General features: G+C 54.8%; 5 protein-coding genes across 5 annotated transcripts; 4 read left to right on the forward strand and 1 right to left on the reverse strand.

Moving 5' to 3' along the window:
• SETTUDRAFT_164497 (uncharacterized protein) lies at window positions 1-637 on the reverse strand. The gene is made up of 2 exons (XM_008030440.1): window positions 435-637; window positions 1-344 (listed from the first exon to the last, which is right to left on the reverse strand). The coding sequence occupies exons 1-2, from the start codon at window positions 535-537 to the stop codon at window positions 148-150; spliced, it is 300 nt and encodes a 99-aa protein (XP_008028631.1). The 5' UTR covers window positions 538-637; the 3' UTR covers window positions 1-147.
• On the forward strand, window positions 622-4,570 carry SETTUDRAFT_139234 (uncharacterized protein; the record flags this gene model as incomplete). The annotated part of the gene is made up of 5 exons (XM_008030441.1): window positions 622-1,004; window positions 1,059-1,419; window positions 1,459-2,477; window positions 2,531-2,749; window positions 2,794-4,570. 5 exons carry the CDS (start codon window positions 622-624, stop codon window positions 4,568-4,570), a joined length of 3,759 nt encoding a protein of 1,252 aa, XP_008028632.1.
• A 2,261-nt stretch (window positions 4,571-6,831) lies between these two features.
• SETTUDRAFT_164498 (uncharacterized protein) lies at window positions 6,832-8,673 on the forward strand. Its single transcript, XM_008030442.1, has one exon. It carries the CDS (start codon window positions 7,041-7,043, stop codon window positions 8,298-8,300), a length of 1,260 nt encoding a protein of 419 aa, XP_008028633.1. The 5' UTR covers window positions 6,832-7,040; the 3' UTR covers window positions 8,301-8,673.
• A 452-nt stretch (window positions 8,674-9,125) lies between these two features.
• On the forward strand, window positions 9,126-11,661 carry SETTUDRAFT_164499 (uncharacterized protein). Its single transcript, XM_008030443.1, has 7 exons — window positions 9,126-9,526; window positions 9,643-9,974; window positions 10,022-10,279; window positions 10,327-10,687; window positions 10,735-10,812; window positions 10,860-11,328; window positions 11,378-11,661. The coding sequence occupies exons 1-7, from the start codon at window positions 9,373-9,375 to the stop codon at window positions 11,409-11,411; spliced, it is 1,686 nt and encodes a 561-aa protein (XP_008028634.1). The 5' UTR covers window positions 9,126-9,372; the 3' UTR covers window positions 11,412-11,661.
• A 144-nt stretch (window positions 11,662-11,805) lies between these two features.
• On the forward strand, window positions 11,806-13,929 carry SETTUDRAFT_119454 (uncharacterized protein; the record flags this gene model as incomplete). The annotated part of the gene is made up of 3 exons (XM_008030444.1): window positions 11,806-12,118; window positions 12,175-12,310; window positions 12,367-13,929. The coding sequence occupies 3 exons, from the start codon at window positions 11,806-11,808 to the stop codon at window positions 13,802-13,804; spliced, it is 1,887 nt and encodes a 628-aa protein (XP_008028635.1). The 3' UTR covers window positions 13,805-13,929.
• Between the last annotated feature and the right edge of the window lie 482 nt (window positions 13,930-14,411).

Raw genomic sequence — 14,411 nt, forward strand, 5'->3', positions numbered from 1 at the left:
GACAAGCTGCAAGCTGCAAGTGCGAAAAAAAGCCAAGCCCCCCCAAACACGATGCGATCTTCAGACCCGTCGCAAGTAAAAGCCACCCGTTCCTGCGTCCGCACCTGAATAGGAAATGCTGTACCCACTTGCCGCAGCGTCATGCCTTTATATTGGACGCCGGGCAAATGTCGTCGATTGTCGCGTTCCGCCGGCTTGGTTTATGCCCAGATTGGGATTCCCGTCGCTAAATGATTGGACGACACCGGTTCCTGCGGCGCAGCAGGCGCCTCGAGGTTTGGGGGCGCTTAGCCAACGTGAACACGTCGTTAAGTACCTGTTCTGCTCGGCGTGTACTGTAGAATGTATCCATTCACCCTCTCCGACTTGCATGCGCGTTCCCCCCCTTTTTTCTTCATCTTTTTTTGTGCGTTTCCTAATCTAGTCGTTAATAGGCCTGTTTTCTTCCTTTTTTGGTTTACGCCATGACTTCTTCACGAGAAAGCTCTCCAGCAGCAACAAGACCCGAGAGCCATAATGGAGGAGGCGTCTTAGCATCGTTGACTTCCATGCTAGCACGGCGAAAAAAATCTAAACGTGGGTAAAAAAAAACTAGTTGTCCTTGGTTGTGTGTGTTGATGTATGAAAATAGCAGCGGTACTTCAATTGACCTGGAAGCCAATTGCATTCAGTCCCTTTACACTGATTCTTGCCACGCTAATGGCATGGTCACTCATTGCCCTTCTGCAAGTTCTCCTCGTGATCAGCGAGAGAAACGGGGGCGTCATTCTCGCATCCACAATTAACGATATTGGGATTGGGAAATCGTTCGAGTATCTCTACTTGCCCACCATCATCGCGCTCGTTTTCAGCATATTCTGGAATTGGATTGATTTGCAGGTGAAGAGGCTGGAGCCGTATCACCAGCTTAGCCAGCAAAATGGCGCTTGGGGCAAGGATAGTCTGCTGATAAGCTACCCCTTTGACTTTTTGCCGTTTGTGCCATGGAGCGCCTTCAGAAGCCGGTGAGTCTGGCTCCGCTCAGAGGTGTCTACCGACAGACTTTTTGATTTTTACAGGCACTGGGCTGTGTTTTGGGCTAGCATCTGCGTCATGCTCGTCACATGGGGCCTGGTCCCTCTACAAGCGGGTATTTTTGCTACCGAGATAGTCACTCGCACCGCATCCGTCTCTTTTGCGCGATCCAATACCTTCATGCCTGCGAGCGAGCAGCCGCTCAATATTACCGGTCGATACATCCAGTCTGCCCATGGCATCATCTGGCTGAACGAAACGCTGCCGCCTTACATGACACGCGAGTACATGCTGGCACCATTCCAGTCCAAAGCAAGCATCATGGCTGCAGCCACAAATATCACTTGGACTTCAAACACAACGCTCTACAGTCTGGACATGACATGCGAGACTCCCAAGCTGAGCGTTAAGAACGAGACATACATCAGTGCCATCACGTTGAAGCCAACGACAGAGCAGAAATCAGTGTATACGAGTAGTAACGGCTGCGGCCTCGCTACCCGCTACTACGCGACTCTCGGCAACGAGACGATTGGGCCGAATCCCTCGTTCCAGAACCAGACTGTGTACAACACCAAGGAGTTTTCCGCCGTGTACATTGGGTATTACCAGACGGATTTCGCCGATTACTACCTGCAGGGGCTGTGCCCGGAGACTGCCAACCATACCTTCATGGCCATGTACACTCGCAACAAACGCGCTGCCGACGACCTACCTCAGCCCGTCACAAGGCTCTACTGCACACCGTTCTACTACCAACAGCCCGTCAGCGCAACCATTGAAGCCGCCACCCAACGACCGCTTAGCGTGACGCCTACGGGCGAAAAAACACCCCTTCCAGCAGACTTGTGGAACGCGACGTTTTTCGAGTACCAGATGAACGAGGGCAGAAGCAACGTGCACCCGCAGGACTCACTGCCCCTCAAGTTCTGGCCCGACCAGACGGAAACAGTATCGACGCTGAATCTCAGCCTGGGCGTCGAAAGCACCGTTCTAAGCAGCATGGCGGGGTTCTCGGTTGGCGCTACAAATCATACGCTGGAAGAACTGGTGGACCCAGAGGCACTGAGAAGCGCATATGAAGCTACTTATCGCATCATCTTCGCAAGGTCCATGGCGGAGATTCTGCATTACGACTTTTCTTCTGCTACGGCGTCGACGCTGAACGGAACTGCGCAATACAAGGTAGCAGCTGTAGTTGTTGTGCCCGTCTTCACGTACATTGTGGAGGGGTTCCTGGGCTTGATATCTCTGTGCAGCATAGCGCTGTTGGTCATTTCGCTGCGCCGGAAGTGGAATCTGCATTCTGATCCGGCGACCGTCGCTAGCGTCATGGCGCTTGTGGCCGACAACCCGGCTTTGTTGGATGATTTTGCGAAGCTGGGCCGTGTCAAGATGGACGAGTTTAGCGAGTACGTCAAGAACAAGAAGTTTGTGCTCGAGAACAGCGAGCGAGGCAATGTGTAAGTTTGTATACCGTTTTTCTGTGCAAAGTACTGGCTAAATGTCTTGGAAGCATCGCCGAAGCAGACAACTACGATCCGTTGGATAATGATACCCACGGCACTTTGCAGACTGATTTGGACGAAGCCCAGATATCGAAGCCTGTACGCCCAAAGGAATTTCGGTCATTCATGGTTGTGCCTTTCGTTAGTTTGCTAATTGCACTTGCAATATCCCTGGGGGTGCTGTTGGCAAAGAACCAGCCTTATGGTAAGCATGCACTTGCTGAGTGGTCTTCACTCATTAACCCTGCGTAGGGATTGTCAGGCCATCCAGTACTCTTATGAGGCAGATTGTTGAGAACTACATCCCCACGGCTCTGGCAACACTGATTGAACCTGTTTGGATCTTGATCAATCGCTTGCTATGTCTGCTACAACCGCTAGAGGAGCTCCGCGGAGGCAAAGCAGCGGCGTCCAGGTCAATTGACGCCGATTACAGTTCGCTACCACCCCAGCTTGTAATGTTTAAGGCGTTGCGCTCGTCGCATTTCAAGCTGGCTGTGGTGTGTTTGATGGCATTGCTGGCCAACGTTCTTGCAGTTGCCTTTTCAGGCGTGTTTGAAGAGCGTTCAATCATAGTTCCGGAAAACCTGTCGTTTGTCCCCCCGTATCAGCATAAGTTTGTATCGATCAACGGAACCGTGGGGCCGAACATGCCTGCGCAACAACAATTAACAGTCAAACCTTCTGGTGCCTACACTGGTGGTTTAGGGTCTAATCAGTTCCTCGTTGCTGAATCAAACTATACGGCAGGAACACCACTTCCAGCATGGACCGACAATCGATTCATGTACATGCCCTTCGTAGACGAAGACCTCTTGAAGCCGAACAAGACAGAAGCGCTGCAGGCACAAACAACTGCCATCGGAGGAGAGCTCGAATGCCAGCTAGTTGAAGCTCAGGATTGGGCGGCCAGTTGGTTCAGCGAGTTGCCTGGGCTATCCAACTTGAACATCTCCGTAGCTGTCGGTGGCACAACGTGCGCAAGGACGAATGTCATGGTAAATCTAGGACCCATCGATGCGGATAGGACGACCCCGAAGTGCCAGAGAGGAAGAGTTGCTGTGGAATATACTGGCACGCTCGAAGCACGTCCAAGTGCCCCCGTAACCGAGCATAACTTTTGTGCTGAGTTGGCGGTTTTGGCCTATTTCCGAGATACGGACATCTGTTCGCGAGATACGACGACTCGGATCGACAAGAAGAACGCAGTGGTCTTTGGGTGCCGCTCGCGCCTAGTTGGTGGTCAAGGTGATGTGATAATCGATGACAGTGGTCGGATTCAGGGCGTCTCCCAAAGGAATGTGACATCGGATCTGCCCGAGAAATTTCTGGAAAAGCACTTCAGTAACGATGCGTCCAATCTCCTACGCCAAGGCAACACGTACCTCCTGCCCCAATTTACGACTCCCGCTTGGCACAACCAATCGTATGCCAACGACTTCATGAACTACTTCATGATCAAACAGGGTGGTCACAGACGCCTTACCGACCCAACACTACCGCCTCCTTCGCTTGACGAACTTACCCAAAACTTGTATCCGGTGTACAGCAAGCTCTTTGCTATTTGGCTCGGCATCAACAAAAGAAAACTGTTGCTTCCACGCGAAGAAGGCTCTACATTCACCATGGAAGGTGTGGCGAACGACCGGCAAATCAGAATTTTCCTCTCCCAGCCATTGTTCATCATCGCAGAAACCATTCTGGGTATTTACGTATTTGCCGCCATCTGCATATATCTCTGGCGACCAGGACGCTTCTTGCCCCGGATGCCGACTTCCATCGCTGCCGTGATAGCATTGATCGCGGCGAGTCAGGCTGTGCGTGACATGCGTGGTACTAGTTTGTTGAGCCGGAGCGGACGTAGGAAGCACTTGCGCAGTGTGGGTGGATCGTATGGATACGGAACGTTCGTTGGCCCTGATGGGAAATTACATGAAGGCATCGAGAAAGAGCCGCTGGTGAACGCTGTGCCTCTTCTGGGCGTTGTTGAAAAAGTGCAGACGGGCTTCTCGTCGAAGAACTTCACGTTCAAACGGAGTCATGGTTGAAGACCAGTAGTCTGAGGGGCCTTACCGGTAGCTTCGAAGCATTGGATACATGAGTCCGCTACTGTTACTAGGAAACCCCGACTGATTCGGTGAGTACAAACGTATTCTCAGGTGATCGGCATGGCAGAATCTGCAACAAAGTTGTGTTCAGCAATGATACTCTGCCAGTTTCCGAGTGGGTACTCGTGAAATGACGACGAGCCCAAGACGGCGGTACGTGCGGGAGGTGCAAGTCTCGCGAGGTGGCTGGTCGGCAGCGTATTCCGGTGGAGTGACAGATGGTGTCGTTTGTGCGTTAGGGCGAAAAAGGCCAGTGAGTAAACTACTGTATGCCCGGATGTTATGGCAAGGGTGCAGCTTACGTTGCCATAGCCGTGAACGGAGAAGAGTTTTACTCTTTCTGAACAGATCCACCGTTCGTTTGCCACTTGTTTCGGGCCATCGGGACTGACGGGTGCGCCATGGCAAACCAATACGCCAGAGCCATGATACCAATGTTTCATAGAAAGAGAAGGAAAGAGGGGCAAGAGGCCAAGACTGTCACTGTTCTGAATCCAGCCAGCGGCAATTCAGCCGCTTGAGGTGATGGCAAGGCACTGAACAGCAGCGGCAGGAAGTGTGTGTTTCAAGGTGTCAGTGAAAGTGAGGTCCTGGCCCAGTCGAACACCCTGCCAGAGTGGCCCAGGCCCCTCACTCTTTGGCGCTGTGGATGTTTCCTGAAGACAGCCGTCGGTACACTAGGATGAGAGCGACACACGGCCACAGCTGATGGGCCATCCGACACCAAGCCTCCTAAGCATTTTTGATCACCATTGATCAGCCGTAAAAAGAAAGGGGAGGCCTGTCGCATCGAGGCCCCGCACTTGTTGATGGAGGTGGGTAGCTCAGGCGGGAGTCATCTGGTGAAACAAGGTGTAGTAGGCGGAGCTCCAATCAAGGACAGCAAGAGTGAATGGCTAACGAAGGTGGGCGCTTTGGCATGGCGAGGGAGTGACGACGAGCGGCTGGTAGCGAAGAGTCGGCGGAGGGCGGGGCACATGACGCTCGGCTACCACGAGGCGACAGCCCACATCGCCCACAGCCACACGGCTAGCATCCATCGCTCGACCTGCGACCTCCACTCTCGCCCATGCCGACGGCCAATACTCCGAACGAAGACCAGCCATGTGGCGCAGCCCTAAGGAACTGGACCCGACCACCACTCGCATTTCGCCGATGCCCCCGTTTAGCATTGCCCGGCGCAGTGCCCATCGCCCTGATCTACACGATGTCTGTCATCCGTGTCTGGTTTGGGGCCAGTGCCAGTGCCAGAGCCGCAGCAGTCGCACGGCGGGGCGCGATGGCGACCCAAAAAAAGACCTCATGCACGGTGAGGGATACCCACGCTGCGACGCATGAATTTCGCATGTCGTCGATGGGGCGCCGTTGGGCCCCGTGGCCTGCAATCAAAACGACATCCTCGTCGCGCTGCCAGACTTGCCACCGTGAGCCGGCGACAGCATGACAGCTTGTGCGCGCAGTGCATACACACACGAACGCCCAAAACACAAACACGGCGGTTACTGCAGTGCGGTTTAGCGACGCAGAGCCGCCGCTGTGCAACGTGGTTTGCTGTCAGGCTGGCAGAGGCTTGAGCCCGGCGTGGATGTGGACACGATGGCCATCCAATGGGCTGGCTGCCAGCAGCCATCACGAAGGTTGCTGATCGTTTCAGCTTTGGCTAGCGATCGCCACTCCACACCAGTGCTAGCCTTGGGGTTATCGATAGGCTGGCGACTCGGCTTGCCCCTGCATAACTGACTGCCTGCAGGCACACATCTCAAACCTGACGCTACCACGACCACCCCCCCTGACTAGGTCAATAGCCGCATTTCCATACCTGCGCCTGCCCCTCCGAGCTCTTCTCCGCTCTTTTTGTTTCACGAACAATGGCCTTGTCATCACCGCATGGCCAATGGCATGGCGATTGTGCCTGTCGCTCGCTCAGCACACTGCCGGCTACACCACTAATCCAGCGCCCGCACCCCTGCCACTAGACCGCAAGGAGTACACTAGCCGAGCAAGAGGGCCTGTCGTTGCAACAGGCACCTTGCTCTATCCAACAGCCTATGCTCCTCGACAGCGATCAGCCGGGGCATTTGCTCCTGCTTGCTAGTGCCACCATACGAGACGCCACAAGCTACGTATGCGGGCAGAAGACGCTGTTCTTATATAGACCCACGTCGTTTCGTCCCCATTTCCTCCTCACACGCAGCTACCACAGCATCACCACTTCTCTTTCTTCTCTTTTGCTTTTCTCACCTTCTTGCCTGTGGCAGATTACACTCTTTACGAGCGCTGTGCATTGTCGACGAGCTAGACTCAACCATCTCTCAATCCAGCCCATATCAAACACCAACTCGCTCAGCCGGTCTAGCGATTTACAACCGAGGATACCCTTTTCTCACATCATTCTTTATCAGATATCAGCATGTTTTCCCGAGCTACCATTCTCCTCGGCCTCTCGGCCAGTGCCACCGCGCACATGATCATGAACTACCCAGTTCCTTACGGCAAGGCCACTTTGAACAGCTCTCCTTTGGCACCAGGCGATTTCCCTTGCAAGCAGCGTCCCGGCGTCTACGACGTCACTGAGATGAACCAGTGGAACGCTGGAGAGACCAAGACCATTTCCTTCACTGGTTCAGCAGTTCACGGCGGCGGATCCTGCCAGTTCTCCATTACCACCGACCCACAACCCTCCGAGAAGTCGCAATGGAAAGTTATCCAGAGCGTTGTCGGTGGCTGCCCGTCCAATGTGACTGGTAACCTCACGCCGGCTGACCCCGATGGTCACGGCGCTGCTACTTTCCCCGTTGAGATGCCCACCGATATTCCCGACGGACAATACACCTTTGCCTGGACCTGGTTGAACAAGGTCGGTAACCGCGAGTTCTACATGAACTGTGCTCCCATCCAGGTCGGCAGCGGTGCTGCTAAGGCTTCGACCAAGAGTGTTTCTGCGGCTCTTTCCACCCTTCCCGACATGTTCGTTGCCAACCTGCCCGCTACTGAGTGCGCCACTGCCGAAGATGAAGACTTCAACTACCCCGAGCCAGGCAAGAACCTCGTCGAAGGCCACGGCGCTGCCCTCGGTGACAAACTCACTGGTTCTGGATGCAGCACCATGACCAAAATGGGTGCTGGTAACGGCCAGCTCGGAACTCCTACTCAGCCCGATGCCTCCCAGCCCAATGCTTCCCAACCTGCCGCCGGACAGCCTGTCGCCTCCCAGCCCGCTGCCAGCAGCCCCCCTGCTGCCACATCTGGATACCCTGCCCTTCCACCCAACGGTGGTGGTATTTTCGCCCCCGGCGCCTCTTCTGCTCCAGCCTCGAAACCCACTCCTGCTCCTGCTCCAGTCGCCCCCAAGCCTAGCAGTGCCCCTGAACAGCCCACCTCCACCGCCGCTCCACAAAAACCATCGACTCCTCAGACACCATCGACTCCTGGCAATGGCAGCAGTGCTCCATCTGGCGGCAGTGGCTGCCACCCCTGCACCACTGACGGCGCTGTTGTGTGCATTGGCACCAGCCAGTTCGGCCTTTGCAACCACGGATGCGCAGTTCCTCAGGCCTTGGCCAACGGCATGTCTTGCTCTGGTGGTGCTGTTGTTGCTTCGGTCAAGCGCTCCGTCAAGTTCCCCCGCGCCCACCTCCACCGTCGCCACGCTGCCTCGCACTTTATCTAAGCGCCATGGCCTGCACAGTGGGCACGCAAGACGTGCCCATGTATCAACATCAGCCACTGGCTACGACACACATCGCTTGGAGTTCAAACGGCGGTGACGGAAATGTATGAATTGGGTTGGGTGGGAAATGGGGTTTTCATGTTTTATATACCTCGCTACGTTTGGCGGACACCACTTGGTGCTCGCTGGTGGCACTTCTTCTTCTTCTTCTTTTGTTGTTAGATTCTTTCGTTCATGTTTGGCTTTTGACCCAGCCGGCATGCCTTTTTATTTCTTGGCTCAAGAGAAGTCTTGTGGTAAGCCTCGTGTCTTCGCGAGCGCAGCATATACATAGCGTACCAGTTGTACAAAAACCAATCAGAATGCTCATTCGTTTGGCAAAACTCCGTCCCGACTTGATTTGTGAAGTTTAGTCAATGATGGTGTGATGTCATGTTCTCCATGCGTAGAAAAGATTACGATACAAAGGGCAGTAATACTCGGAACGGATACGTGTCTCGGCGCTGAGAGTGCCATGGCTATGCGGTGAAGGGTAGCATGTAGCCACCAGACGTGAGGGGCACGCCCTTGCAGCAGCGTGTGCCGTGTTGCCCCGCAAACGAGGCGTCTGCCACTGCATTTGATATCGTCTGGTACTCGATGTACATGTGCATATGCTGGGACAGGGCAAACGTCGAAGACTATTCACCGGATTATGACGTTGGCTGGCTGCTGATTGGCCAGCCCCTCAGGGCACCGACAGGGCAAGCCGACCTCCCCCTCTGCAGTCACCCTCTGCAATCCCACACCCTCAGCCCTAAGCCCACCGCCCCTCGCCCCTCGCCCCTCGACAGCGCACACCCGAGCACGCGACGAGGCACACTGCACGACTCCCTGCGGCCACTGCAACTCCATTATTTTGTCTTGTCGGGCGCAAGAATAGGAGAGCGCGCCTCGGCCCTCGTATCGCACGCGGCCGCCACTCGAGCTTGGGAGGGTCATTGCGCTCGCCCCACTACCTCGCTGCCACTGCCTTCACCTCCCCCGTCTCCTGGCGCTCACACTTTACGGCGAACAGCACAGACCGCCCAACATGGAAAACAACCAGCAAGATGTCGACCAGACCAAGTATATCGACAATGCCATTCGCGCCGTGCGAGAGAAGAAGCCCCTGCCGGAGATTGACTTTACCCTGCATACCATGGAGGATGGCACGCAAGTGAGCACGCAAGAGCGTGTCTGCAAAGGTATGCCTGATCCGCGGGCCTCGAGCCGGGTTTTTCTGTTTGATTTTGCGGCCACGAGCTATGCAGCCGCAGCCAGCATTGAAGCCGCCGTCAGCTAACGGCACCGTGTCCACTAGATGTCCAAGCACCCGCCTTCCACCCGCCTAGCGACGACCAATTCTTCTCACCGCAAGATCGCACCAAGCCGAACATCCAGTTCCTGAAGCAGCACTTCTACCGCGAGGGTCGCTTGACCGAGCAGCAGGCGCTATGGATCATCAAGAAGGGCACGGAAATCCTAAAGTCGGAGCCCAACATGCTGGAAATGGACGCTCCCATCACCGTGTGTGGCGACGTCCACGGCCAGTACTACGACCTGATGAAGCTTTTTGAAGTCGGAGGCGACCCGGCCGACACACGCTACTTGTTCTTGGGCGATTATGTCGACCGCGGCTACTTCAGTATAGAGGTGAGACGGCCGGGGAGCTAGTCGTGTGCATTGCTGACACATTGTAGTGTGTGCTGTACCTGTGGTCCCTCAAGATCTGGTACCCCAATACGCTTTGGCTGCTTCGAGGAAACCACGAGTGCCGCCACTTGACCGACTACTTCACCTTTAAGCTCGAATGCAAGCACAAATACTCCGAGGCCGTGTACGAGGCCTGCATGGACTCTTTCTGCGCATTACCCTTGGCAGCCGTTATGAACAAGCAGTTTTTGTGCATACACGGCGGACTGAGCCCTGAGCTCCACACTCTGGACGATCTGAAGACGGTATGTAGTTTCTGTAAAGCGCTGGGGACTGCAGCTGACTGTGGTAGATTGACCGTTTCCGGGAGCCGCCCACCCACGGCCTCATGTGCGACATTCTCTGGGCCGACCCGCTCGAGGAGTTTGGCCAGGAGAAGACGAACGATTTCTTCGTTCACAACCACGTCCGCGGATGCTCGTACTTCTTTTCCTACCCTGCCGCCTGTGCTTTCCTCGAAAAGAACAACCTCTTGTCCATCATCCGCGCACACGAGGCCCAGGATGCCGGTTACCGAATGTACAGGAAGACACGGACGACTGGTTTCCCCAGTGTCATGACGATTTTCAGCGCGCCCAACTATCTGGATGTGTACAACAACAAGGCAGCTGTGCTCAAGTACGAAAACAATGTCATGAACATTCGGCAATTCAGTAAGCGCAGGTCTCTGGGCTTGACATGACAAAACTAACTTGTTCAGACTGCACACCCCATCCGTACTGGCTGCCCAACTTTATGGATGTCTTCACGTGGTCGTTGCCGTTCGTGGGAGAGAAGAGTACGTGCAGTTCATCGGTGGTGGCAATTTCAACTAACACATTCTAGTCACGGACATGCTCATTGCCATCCTGAACACATGCTCAAAGGAGGAGCTCGAGGAGGAAACACCCAGCTCGTTGGCTTCTGGGCCATCGTCGCCGCCTCTTTCCAGTCTGGACCCAGAATCAACCGAGTTCAAGCGCCGCGCCATCAAGAACAAGATTCTGGCCATTGGTCGTCTCTCGCGTGTATTCCAAGTGTTGCGTGAGGAGTCTGAGCGCGTTACCGAGCTCAAGACTGCATCAGGCGGCCGTCTCCCTGCCGGCACACTGATGCTCGGTGCAGAAGGAATCAAGCAGGCAATCCACAGCTTCGAGGACGCGCGCAAGGTCGATCTGCAGAACGAGAGACTGCCGCCAAGCCAAGAAGAAGTACGAAAATCTCAAGAGGTCAGCCGGGAGCAGGCTCTCGAGAAGGCGACCAAGGAGGCAGACAACGACCAGGGTCTGGCTACGGTGGCCAGGCGCATCAGCATGTAAGCTTGGCTAGACATTCTGACCGTGTGCGGCGACTGACGTGAGCAGGTCCTCTGGATCGGGGCGCAGCCGGAAGAGTTAGGCGCGATTCCGGCGATCGCTATCCGAGAGTGAGGTGAGGTGCGTGTTATGACATGACGGCGTGTTAGGATGTTGGTTTGTGTGTTGGCGGGCCATCCAATGTCATCAGTATACCAGACAAGGCGTATGTGGACACACGAGCGTAACCTAGAGGGTACTGCCTTGCGATGTGGGTAATTATTTGCTGGCGACGTGCTCAAGCCTGTGTGAGCCAGTTTCTCATTGAATATGATCAAATCGGTGCCTACTGCGCTGTTTATTTGGTGGTCGTATATATGTATACATGCAAATGTGTGTGGATGGGCGGGCGCACGTGCCGGGCCGAAGCTAGCTTTGCCGACCTACGTCAAGTGCAACAATTGGGACCATGGCAGCAATGCTCAACTTCAAGCCCGATGCCTCCATGGGTGGCCTCCGTGCCGCGACTGACCTTGTTTCGCAAGACAGGGCCAATTGATCGGATTCCGCTTGCGCTTCGCTGTCGCAATGTCCCCAGGCCGACATGTGCCAGTTTTCGCGTCCGCTCCGCATCGACGCATGTCTCGCCGACTGCGATAAATCTGCGCCCCAACGTCCCCGCACGCAACAAGGACCTGTACGACGCCTTGTCGGCGCTCAGCGGAGCAGCAGAAACACATGTCAACATCAGCAGACTGCAGCTGGCATTGCGCGGTTTGGCCGCGCAAGATGCCGTGACCAGAGTGGCTGGTACAGTGCACACGCAATTCAGTGGCAATGGCACGGGCGCTGACGACGACATACAGTCCTCGGCTTGAACAGCCAATTCAGCGCACAGCAACTGGCGCGTCTGCTGCTCGCAGATCCACTGGGAGCTGAGGAGCAATGGGAAAAGGAGCTGGCCAAAGCAGGCGACGCCAATGACAACGCCGTCTTGCTAAAGTGGGTGCATGCATGGCGCTGGACAGGGAGCGCAACAGCTAACACGTCTGCAACAGGTACGGCACTGATCCCGATGCCCACCCACCATCACCGCTGTACAAAGTCCTCGTCGTTCCGTCGCGCATGCTCCAATCGCACAATCTAGAGGTACTCGTGTCGACAGTCAACGTCAATGTTGCCAAACCCGCCCCGCATGTGTCGACGGAGAGCCCCATCGAGTCGCTGCTGGTTCCAAAACTCCAGGCTACTTCGGCCAGAGGATTGCCTGTCCCGTACCCGGTACACAAGACGCTGGTACTAGGGGAGGGCATAGACAGCATGATAGCCTTTGGCAGATTTTCGGCGGATGGTCTCAACGAGATGCAGAGCATGGTGAAGGTGGCTGTTGATCTGCCAGTGCCATCCACCGAGTCACAACCAGACCCTCATGCTGAAAGTGTCCCCGTCAACATTGCAGTCGGTGCGAAAGGACTCGACAGTTTCCGCGAGTCGATCAAAAACGCGACCATATACGAGCGGGCTTGGTTCCAAAGCGGGCTGCCAATTCTGTCTCAGTGGCTAGTCCAAGATATCCAGCCGTCTGAAAGCCTCAAGCCGCCGATGAAAACGCTCATAGCGTCCATTGCGGACAATGCGGGAACGAGCATTACAAGAGAAGATGCTGCTCGGCTACAAAAGTCTGCGCCTATCCCAACCGATCAAGAGGTCAAGGCATCCATCATCGGCCATCTTGAGACGTGGGCCGAAAAGTCTCATGCAGAGCTCCGCGACCAACTCGACGAAGCCTTTGCTGCCAAGAACTGGCACAAGCTGGCCTGGTGGAAGCTGCTCTGGCGCGTCGACGACATCACCATGATAAGCTCCGAGATGCTCGAACGGCGATGGCTCGTCTCCGCCGAGAAAAACAGCATCTACCTCGCAGGCCGCATGAAGCAAGCCGGCTACCCCGACGAGCTTCCCCGTCCTGCCGTCCCCAGCACCCCCGAGATCACAACGCCCGACACGGCGCCCACAGCAGAGAACCCACGAACCGACCTCTCAACCCGCGTCCGCAAAATCGTACCCTGGAACGAACAGATATCCACGGCCCGCACCGACCTCATCAACGACACAGTGCCCCCGCTCCAGGCCCTCGCCCAACGTCTGCTCCTCCAAACATTCAGCACCACATCCATTTCTTCAGCGGCATCCGCCCTCCTCTACCTCTCCGTCTCGTCCTTCTCCGTCTTCGAGGCCTCTGCCTTCGCCGCCCTCGGCCTCACTCTTTCGCTGCGCCGCATCCAGAAAACATGGGAGGCAACCCGCGAATCGTGGGAAACCACTATCCGCGAGGAAGGCCGACGTACGCTCAAGGAAACAGAGGAAAACGCTAGATCCATCATCCACCATGCGGAGAGAAGCCGTGTTCCCGAGCCAGAGGATGTTGCGCAGAGTAGAGCGGCGAGGGACGCCATCACGAGGGTTAGAGAGGCGCTTGAGCGCCGTGGTGGGTGAGCGCCGTGGCGATCAGGAGGAGAAATGGTGAGCCGTTGTATGATAGATGCATGAAATGGCATGGATGCATACATGTTTACGTGTACCATAGATGTGGAATTGAATTGAATTGAAATCAAATAAACTCGAATGTGGTTTGGCAGCTAAGATACATACAGTACACACATACATATATATATACACGGGAGTACATGGCAAAAAAAAAAAAAAAAAGTACAACTTTTCTTGCAAAACAAGTCTGACTAGAGTTAATGAATGGGTGAATGAATGAATGAATGAATGAATGTAAAAACCACATTTTTCTTCTTATATGTTCACACGCACAATGAATCAAGTACTCTCTCGAAACAGCACGCACAACAATACACTCACTCACTCACTCACTCACTTAGTGCAGACAGAATGAACAGCAGAGAGAAAAATAGAATAAAAGAGTGGAATTGGATTCAAGGCAGAGGATTCGTACTTGGCAAAGAGAATAAAGTAGAATAAATACAGTAATAGTAGTGACTGTGTCGAAAAAAACCACACCGAGTCGCAGAACAAAGGGCAAACGCAGCCCAAGTCGACACGTACATGGATATGGAAAATTTTCGCAATAGCAATT

Source organism: Exserohilum turcica (genome assembly GCF_000359705.1).
Source record: "Exserohilum turcica Et28A unplaced genomic scaffold SETTUscaffold_4, whole genome shotgun sequence".
NCBI classification, from domain to species: Eukaryota; Fungi; Ascomycota; class Dothideomycetes; order Pleosporales; family Pleosporaceae; genus Exserohilum; species Exserohilum turcicum.

Excerpts from the sequence above, each read along its gene's own strand:
- SETTUDRAFT_164497 (XM_008030440.1), bottom strand. The coding sequence starts at position 537 with ATGCTAAGACGCCTCCTCCATTATGGCTCTCGGGTCTTGTTGCTGCTG. Across the intron at positions 345-434 it reads AAAAAAGGAAGAAAACAGGC|ATTCTACAGTACACGCCGAG; the intron begins CTATTAACGACT and ends GTGAATGGATAC.
- SETTUDRAFT_164499 (XM_008030443.1), top strand. The coding sequence starts at position 9,373 with ATGGAAAACAACCAGCAAGATGTCGACCAGACCAAGTATATCGACAAT. Across the intron at positions 9,527-9,642 it reads GCAAGAGCGTGTCTGCAAAG|ATGTCCAAGCACCCGCCTTC; the intron begins GTATGCCTGATC and ends CGTGTCCACTAG. Across the intron at positions 9,975-10,021 it reads GCGGCTACTTCAGTATAGAG|TGTGTGCTGTACCTGTGGTC; the intron begins GTGAGACGGCCG and ends GACACATTGTAG.
- SETTUDRAFT_164498 (XM_008030442.1), top strand. The coding sequence starts at position 7,041 with ATGTTTTCCCGAGCTACCATTCTCCTCGGCCTCTCGGCCAGTGCCACC.